The sequence below is a fragment of the Mus caroli genome, chromosome 14, assembly GCF_900094665.2.
Source record: "Mus caroli chromosome 14, CAROLI_EIJ_v1.1, whole genome shotgun sequence".
NCBI classification, from domain to species: Eukaryota; Metazoa; Chordata; class Mammalia; order Rodentia; family Muridae; genus Mus; species Mus caroli.
In genome coordinates this window covers 13,197,303-13,206,380 of record NC_034583.1, presented here as the reverse complement: position 1 = coordinate 13,206,380, position 9,078 = coordinate 13,197,303, and the positions used below count along the sequence as shown (strand labels likewise).

Below are 9,078 nucleotides of genomic sequence, written 5' to 3'. Positions count from 1 at the left end.
ATGAGGTCCCACTTGTCAATTCTCGATCTTACAGCACAAGCCATTGCTGTTCTATTCAAGAATTTTTCCCCTGTGCCCATATCTTCAAGGCTTTTCGGGGGGGCATTCTTATTCAACCCACATATGCTTGCCACAGGCTCCCAAGTTTTATGTGGGTGCTAGTCAGGGTCTCATGCTTACACAGTAGGCACTTTTTGTTGTTGTTGTTGTTTTGTTTTTTGTTTTTTGTCTTTTGGTTTTTTTTTTCTTCAAGACAGGGTTTCTCTGTATAGCCCTGGCTGTCCTGGAACTCACTTTGTAGACCAGGCTGGCCTCGAACTCAGAAATCCTCCTGCCTCTGCCTCCCGAGTTCTGGGATTAAAGGCGTGCGACACCACCGCCCAGTCAGTAGGCACTTTATTGAGTGAGCCATCTCTCTAGCCCCATGTGTTTTAATCTTTGTATTAGTGAAGGATTCTCTAGAGGACCAAAGCCGTCTAAACAAATATATGTTGAGCTGGGGTTATTAGATTGGGTTACATGAGATGGTTGGGGTCGTCCATCAGTGGCTGTCTCACACTGGAGAGACCAGGAGCTCATTAGCTCACTCCACTAGCTTGGGCCTGCGTTAGTTCCATTGTGGTGCTGGATGCTTTCTGGAGAGCTGCTGATCTTCAGTCCACAATGCAGGCCTAAAGAAACTGCTTCTAAGTTCAGTAAAGGAATTAGTAGTGTCCACGGAAGTGTAGGACTTGAGGGAAGGCAAGGAGGAATGAGGAAAAGCATTCTCTCCTCCATGTCCTTACATCTTGGCTACAAGGAATTTGACCACAAATTCCTTCGAGGGTGGCTCAGCAGCCTCTTCGTTGATCACAGATCCAGGCGGGATGAAAGCAGCCCAGCTATTGGTCTTTACTTTTGACTTTGTAATTTTTCAGCTTTTTAAATGACACATCTCAGGGATGCTTACCAAACCCACAGATCTCAAGATTTCCCCCTCAGAGATACAAGACTTGGAGATGCATACAATATTCCAGATCCCAAAATTTGTCTCTATCTTTCTTCCCATAAGAACCCTTGGGATCCCCCCTCACAGACCACCAAACTCACAACCAAAAGAAGAGATGTTGAAAGTCTGCACCTTCGGCTAAGAGTCTCAGGTTCCTCTTAGGAAACAAGTTCTCTGGCTTGGCCATTCCAAGTGTCAAGTGTGGGCTCCCTGGGAACCAGCTAACTGCAGAAGAGGCCATCTCAACCTTACCCTCACTTTGCCCTCCCTGGTTTCTCTACTTGGCTCTTTGTTTCTCTGAAACCCATACAAGGAGCCCCTTACTTGCTCTTCCCAAGCATCATGAATGAAGAAGGCAGAACAGAAGACTTCTTTTCAATGTATAACCAAAGAGAAGGAATCCCTTAGTTCCCAGGAACAACGCAGAAACTGAACTTGGAGATTTTGAACAGTGGGAGTGATGGGCCAGGGACTGGGGAGAGCAACACTCTAAAACAGAGAAGTAGAGTTTAGTGTTTTTAATGTTTCATAAGGCCAAAGCTTTGGGTTGTCATGGATAGGGAGGTGAGACTGAAATCATGTCCCCCAATACAACCATGGCTCTGAAAAATCAAGGCCTGGGACAATTAAATCCACTTGCCATCCTCTCTCTTTAGAAAGACAAAAAGAGTGTTGCTAATTGGTAGACACAGCATGTGCTCACCCCTCACAAGGAGCTTTTATGTAACAAAAATAAGCCATATGCTGGGTCAAAGCTCTCTGTAGACTAACCTTAAACTCCCAGCCTTCCGTCTGAAGCCTGAAAGGATTCCAAGTGTATACCACCATTTGTGGCTCAGATAGTTTCCTGAACAAAATGTAACGCTTGACAGAATTAGACCTCAGTACCCAAAAGACAGAAACTTTATTTGGAAATTTAAAGCAAACCAAAAACTCATGGAACAAAAAAGTCAGTAAAAACTGGAATTTATTTAGCATTATCAAGCAGTAGGACATCAGATGCCCAGCACGGAGGTAGGGAGGGGAGAGGGAGGGCAGGGAGCATACAGTTCAGTAGTAAAGTAATTCATTCCCCGGCACTACAAAACCACATCAAGACCTGTAAGATGCAGTCACAGTAGAGGAACCAAAAAGGACCAAGACTTCTGAGATGATGGAGTAGACATACTTTTCTATTTCTCAGAAGCACAGGGGGGCATTGTGTAATAGCATTAGGAGACAGAAGGGTGGTGAGAAGGGACATATGTACCTGATATAGTTCAGGGTAAATTCCACAGGTTTCCTTTCTAGCTTCTAAATGCCAGACTTTCTACCATAAAGCCATCAATTGATTACATTTTCGTTTGTATGTGCACTTATGCTGTGTTGGTGTGTGGAGTACCTGTTGAGGCCAGAAGAGAGCATTGGATGCCCTGGAGCTGGAGTCACTGATGGTTGTAGCTGCCCAATGTGGTCCTCTGGAAGAGCAGCAAGCACCCTTAACCATTGAGTCCTCTCTCTAGTCCTGAGATGGTTTGTTTTGGTTTGGTTTAACCCAGTAAAAGTTCCTTCCCTCTGGCTCAAACAGTACCAAAAGGGCATATCAGTGAGCCAGTCAACTGTCTGTCAGTAACTGCTGTATTCCTACCAAACACCAGAGGAAATAACAACTGGCTCTCCATTTACCCACATAGAGCCTAAACATTCATCCTCAGAAAGTGCTAATGGTGAACCCAAATAGCCTGTGTTAACCCGGGGGAAATACCACTGAACCAATTATGGCCAAATTAAAGCAAGCTTTATTGTGCACTTACCAAAGAGCTGGCCAGCGGCTGTCTCCCCCTAAGACAGAGTTCTGGAGAGCAGCTCTAAGCCAGTTCACAGGCTCCTTTTAAAGGGCCAACTATGGAGGGGGATTTTACCAGCAAGTGTGGTTACAGAAGCGAGTTCAGGCTTTTAGGATTTTACAAAGCAGTTAAGGAAATCTTCCTAGAACATTGGTTCCAAGGTGGGATGAAGCTCAGAGCTGAGAAACACCTCCAAGGCAAGGATTTTGTTCAAAACTGAGGGATGAATCTTCATTGAACAATTTGCAAACATTCTGAGATCAAACAGGAAAAAATAGAAGAAAGATTTAGGAAAGAGACAGAAACAAAGAAAAACTAAACAGAAATAAGAGAATTGGGAATTGGGTGCTAGAGGGACGGAAGGCTCATCAGTTAGGATCAGAGGATCTCTTGCAGAGGCCTGGGTTCAGTTTTCATGCTGAGGCTAGCGTGTAATCCATTACCAGGGGACCCAACACCTCTTCTGGCTTCCACAGACACTGGGCACACATAAACTCAGACAAACACTCAAACACATAAAATAACTCAAAGATACTTTTAAATTACTAGAATTCAAAAATATAATATGTGAAAATCTTGATGAATAGGCTCAACAATAGAATTAGGAAAACAAGAAAGAAGCAGCAAGCTGGAGGGCAGAGCAATGGAGGTTACCTGATCTAAACCACACAGAGGACAGAGGACAGAAATGCTGAGGAATGTTAGGGCTGCTTTAACTATGACAACACACATAGTGTCCTTTGTAACTATGACAGCATGCATCTGTTGGAACTACAATTGTGTGCACAGTGTTCATGTGGAACTATGAAAGTGTGCATAATATTAGTATCATTGGTGTCTCAGGACAGGAAAAAGAGGATAGAACTGAAAAGTAATTCAAACAAAACAATAACTCGAAGATTGTCGAGTTTTTTAAAATCTGCTTTGACTGTATTTTATGTGTATGGGTGCTTTATCTATATACACATGTGCCATGTGAATGCCCACTGCACTTGGATCCCTTTGAAATGAAATTCGGAACAGTTCTAAGTCACCATATTAGTGCTGTGAATTGAAGAGCAGCCAGACTCTTAACCACTGAGCCATCCCTCCTGTCAACTCCCCCTTGAGACAGGATCTCACTATGCATCTAGTACTAGCTCTGTAGACCCAGGGTGGCCTTAAACTCACGGAGATCCGTTTGCCTCTGCCTCCAGAGTGCTGGGCCTAAAGGCATATGCTACCATGACCTGCTTATAAGCCTAAAATTTCAGGAAGCTGAATGAGCTGAACAGGAATGAAATCCATGCTAAGAAAATGTCACAAACTATGCTGGGGATGAGGACTAGGTGGTAGAATACTTGCCTAGTGTGCACTGAGGAAATTGACTACTCTAAAGGGTAGGCTGCATGCCCAGGGTAGCTGGCCAATAGGAAATGTATTCAATGGCATCTTTGGAGATTCGTTGTCTCATAATATCATATGAGGGCTTTTTTTTTATTCTAACATTTTAATTTTTATGTTACATTTTTTTAACCCTACAGGTCCTTTGCACAGACATTATGCCTTCCAGTTTAGTGTTTGTTTTTTTATGAGATTGTTGGGTGTGCAAACAAGTGGGTTTCTCTATCTACATCAGGTTCTTTTGCCTTTCCTTGGTTTCTTTTTCTTTTGCTTGTTTGTTTTGTTCTATTCCAATGTGTTAGTTTTTATTTCATCATATTATATTACAGTACATTATATTATATATCCTTGGCAGTCTGTTTTCTAATGAGAGACAGAAACAGGGTGGATACAGAAGTGGGGAGAAGCTGGGATAAATATGGGAGGGTGTGGTGGTTTTAATGAAAATGGCCTCCAAAGGATCAAAGGAAGTGGCATTATTTGAAAGAATTAGGGTGTGCAGCTTCTTGGTAGGCGTGGCCTTGTTGGAGGAAGTGTGTCACGGGGGGGGGGGGGCTTTGAGGTTTCAGAAGCTCAAGCCAAGCCCAGTGTCTCTTCCTGCTGCCTGCGGATCCAGATGTAGGACTCTCAGCATCTCTCCAGCACCATGTCTGCCTGTAATCCTGCCATGTTCCCTGCCAAGACAGTAATGGACTAAACCTCTGAAACTGTAATGCAGCCCCAATAAAATATAGGCCTTTATAAGAGTTGCTATGGTCCTGGTGTCTCTTCACAGTAATAAACGCCTAACTAAGAAGGAAGGGAAACTGTAATTGGGATATATTGTATTGGGGGAGGGGGTTCTTCAGTAAAGGGAAAGAACTATAGTTAGACAATGAAAACTGATAACTAGGAGGAAACTCTCATCTAATTGACTCTCATTATTAAATGTTGGACTGAAAAGAATTAATGTTCAAATACCTAAAATATAGTATTCAGATATCTGGAAAACCAAAATGAAACAAAAATGTTTCTACTTGGAAGGCAAAGGCATGTGGATCTCTGTGAATTTGAGGCCAGTCTGGTGTATATACTGAGTTCCAGAACAGCCAGAACATCAGAGTGATACCCTGTCTTAAGAAAATTAAAAAAAAAAAAAAAGAAAGGAAGGGGAAAAAGGAAAGAAAAAAGAAAAGAAGAAAAGAAAAAAGGCTTCATAAGATGAGGTTGTACGCTGTAAACAAAACCTATGGAACATTTTTTGATTTTTGAGACAGAGCTTGTCTGTGTATCCTGGAACTTACTCTGTAGACCAAGTTGGCCTCAAACTCACATAGATCCTCCTGCCTCTGCCTCCCGAGTACACACCGCCACTGCTGGTCTCGTGAGGTATTTTTTAAATCAGTGATTGATATTGGGGGGCCCAGCCCATTGTGGGTGGTGCCATCCCTGGGCTGATGGTCCTGGATTCTAGAAGAAAGCAGGCTAAGCAAGCCACGAGGAGCAAGCCAGTAGGCAGCACCCCTCCATGGCCTCTGCATCAGCTCCTGCCACCAGGTTCCTGCCCTGACTTCCTGTGATGATAAACAGTGATGTAGACTGTAAGCCAGATAAATACTTTTCTCCCCAAGTTGCTTTGGTCATGGTGTTTCACCACAGCCACGATAACCCTAACTGAGACAGTAGGCACACCTGTAATCCCAGTACTCAGGAAGTGGAGGAGGAAGGATCCGAAGTTCACGGTCGTCCTTGGCTATACGGTGAGTTTGAGAAAGTCTGAGATACATGAGGTCCTAGCTAAAAATGTTAATTTCTAAAGAATGTCCAAGAAACACAGTTTCACCATTAGTCCAGGCTGACCTTGAACTTGCACGTCTTTCTTCTACCACTTCTGTCGGTAATCTTTAAGGATAACTATGATAAGCAGTGTTCTTTCTGATGCTAAGGAGTAGGAGCTTTGTGGCCAGCAGCTGTGGGCATCAGTTGCCTTTACACGTATGTAATGCGTGACTCTGAGTTACTATCTATTCCTTGCAATTCATGGCAGAAAGTTCAGAAGTCACAGAGCAAGTGACTTCCCACTGACTCCCGCTAGTCCCCGATGCACCTTCCTGGATTTCGGGATAATTGTTGCTGCTGCTGTTATTGGTGTCTGTCCTGGAATCTGAAGCCTCAAGCAAGCATTCTTTTCATTGCGCTATACATCCCATGACAGAATTCACTTTCTTTAACTTAGACTATGCTTGCCAAGGCTTTGTTGTCTGGTGGAGTGGTTAGAAAGGCTCTCATTTTCTTTGCTTTGACTTTTCTAGTAACGGTGACTGAAGTTTTACCAAAGGAAAAGAAACAGAAAGATGAAAAGACCTTAATTCTTGGCCAAGCTGTGGTGGATCTTCTTCCTTTACTAGAAGGTGAGAGGTATACTCTATCCAAAAGCAAAAAAAATAGCAAAACTCATAAAGCCTATACCCCGTAATGTGTGAAACCCAGCCTCCTTAACTTTGAAGGGGTTTAGTGGAAGATGAAGACATGACTGTGCCATGACAGCTTTGATCTGACCCTTTTTTCTCTGGCTCAACTTGACCTTACAGGAGAGGACTCATTTGAAACAACGGTCCCATTACACCCTGTGCCTGGGTCACCCTTGGAAACTCCTTTGCCAGGCTCTAAGGTAACCCGAGTTTTAAGTCTTAGTATTTTCAGCCTGCCTCATAATCCAGATAAAAGGTCCAGGGCAGGTGAGTGCAATGCACTGGTCACTTCCTTTCACGACACCGATGGTGCTGGTTTCTGGTAAGCAGGGACAAATAAACTAAGCCCCACCCCTTGGTTTATAAACCAGTGTGATGAACTGACGAGGCAAAGAGCAAGTATTGGCTACTTCATCCAGAAGTACGTTATGGAAGGCTTAGCTATGGAAATGCTTGTTGTTGTTGTTGTTGTTGTTAAAGATTTATTTATTTAATGTATGTGAGCACACTGTCGCTATCTTCAGACACACCAGAAGAGAGCATCGAATCCCATTACAGATGGTTGTGAGTCACCACGTGGTTGCTGGGAATTGAACTCAGGACCCCTGGAAGAGCAGTCAGTGCTCTTAACTGCTGAGCCATCTCTCCAGCCCTGGAAATGCTTCTTGAGCTATGTGCCTGTGGGTTAAATTACATATGACAGTATACTGCCCGCCCGGGTAGGCATAGCAGCTTGCCTCTGGTTTTTTACTTTGTTTTGTTTTGTTTTTCGAGACAGGGTTTCTCTGTGTAGCTCTGGCTGTCCTGGAACTCACTCTGTAGACCAGGCTGGCCTTGAACTCAGAAATCTGCCTGCTTCTGCCTCCCACGTGCTGGGATTAAAGGCATGCGCCACCACTGCCCAGCTTGGTTGAAGACTTCTAATTCAATAGTGCCAGCCAACACCATGTCCTGAATTTCAGAATGTGAGACTGCACTGCCCTGGAACCTCTGCAGTGACACCCTATAGACACTGGAACCTCTGCAGTGACACCTTATAAACATCTAAGACACAACATTCTAACCCTGAACTCGCGCTCTTCCCCTAAACTTGCTCTTTCTTTTGTCTTAGTGTCGCAGGCTTATGGTTTTGCCCATCCATGAAATTACATGACAGGATCCAAGCGGCAGCCACGGATCCTGACAACCGGCCTCCCAGTCCAGCCTCCTTAGAGCTTTTCTTAGAGCTTTTATTCTGTTTCCCTACTCGATGTTCCTTACCGCAGCTTTCATCGGGTCCTGGGCATAATCTTGGCACTTGACCTTCCCCCACCCCCACTCCAGCCTTCCCGCTGCTTACACAGTAACTTAAAAGCAAATCTGATTACATCTTCTCCCTGCCTAGTGTGGCTCAGGACTTACCCACTGTGTGCGTCTCGGTCCAGATCTGTCTCCCAGTTGATTGATGTGACTCACAGCACCTATGCATTTCGTTCCAGTGTCCCGAACTGTGCCCTTACCTCTGCCTAAAGGCGGCACACTGTTTCAGCCCTTTACTGTAACTTTTCTTTGGACCAAGAATTATTATTTTTTAATTGAATATTTTCTTAATTTACATTTCAAATGTTTTCCCCTTTCCAGGTCTCCCCTTCGGAAACCCCCTCCCCCTGCCTCTATGAGGGTGCTCCCCCAGTCACCCACCCACTCCTGTCTGCCCACCCTGCCATTCCCCTACACTGGGGCATCGTACCCCCTCAGGCCCAGGGGCCGCTCCTCCCACTGACGTCCAACAAGGCCATCCTCTGCCACATATGCGGCTGGAGCCATGGGATGGACCTAGAATTATTATTATTTTTTTATTTCCCTTGTTGATCCAAGCCACAGACTCCTTGATATCCTGTGAAAGCAGGATCTGATAACATTGTTTTCTCATCTTCTGCCACCCAATAATTAGTTATCCTCTCCCTCTCTAGTGCTTCCCAACAGGACTTGTCATAACTCATTAAACTGTAATATGAGTTTCATAATGAAAGGGAAAGTGTCTTCGTCATCAGCACATTATTAGCAATCAATACACATTTAAGGGGCCAGTGAGATGGCTCAGTGGGAAACACACTTGGGTGCCAAGGGACCTACATAGTAGAGGGAGAAAACCAGCTCCCATAAGTTGCCCTCCGACCACCTACCCATTCATATAAATAAATAATAATTTTAAATATATAATTTTTAAATTGTTAATGCATATTTAAACCTTTTATTGTATTGTGTGTGAGAATATTAGGTGTGCGTGTCCACACACACACACACACACATAGATACTTGAAAATATCTTACTATAGAACACTACATTTAAATGATAATAAACAATCATACAAGTGTGAGTACGGTGATGCACGTCTTCAATCCCAGCACTTGGGAGGCAGAAGCAGGTAGATCTCCATGAGTCTGAGGC

General features: G+C 44.0%; 1 protein-coding gene across 4 annotated transcripts in view; it reads left to right on the top strand.

Moving 5' to 3' along the window:
• Nucleotides 1–9,078, top strand: part of Cfap70 (cilia and flagella associated protein 70) — a 60,426-nt gene that overhangs the window by 7,480 nt on the left and 43,868 nt on the right. For all 4 annotated transcript variants that reach the window (XM_021182103.2, XM_021182102.2, XM_021182104.2 and 1 more), the window contains exons 4-5: nucleotides 6,489–6,587; nucleotides 6,768–6,847. In XM_021182103.2, the coding sequence (XP_021037762.1) occupies nucleotides 6,489–6,587; nucleotides 6,768–6,847 (179 nt within the window). The remainder of the gene's footprint in view (nucleotides 1–6,488; nucleotides 6,588–6,767; nucleotides 6,848–9,078) is intronic.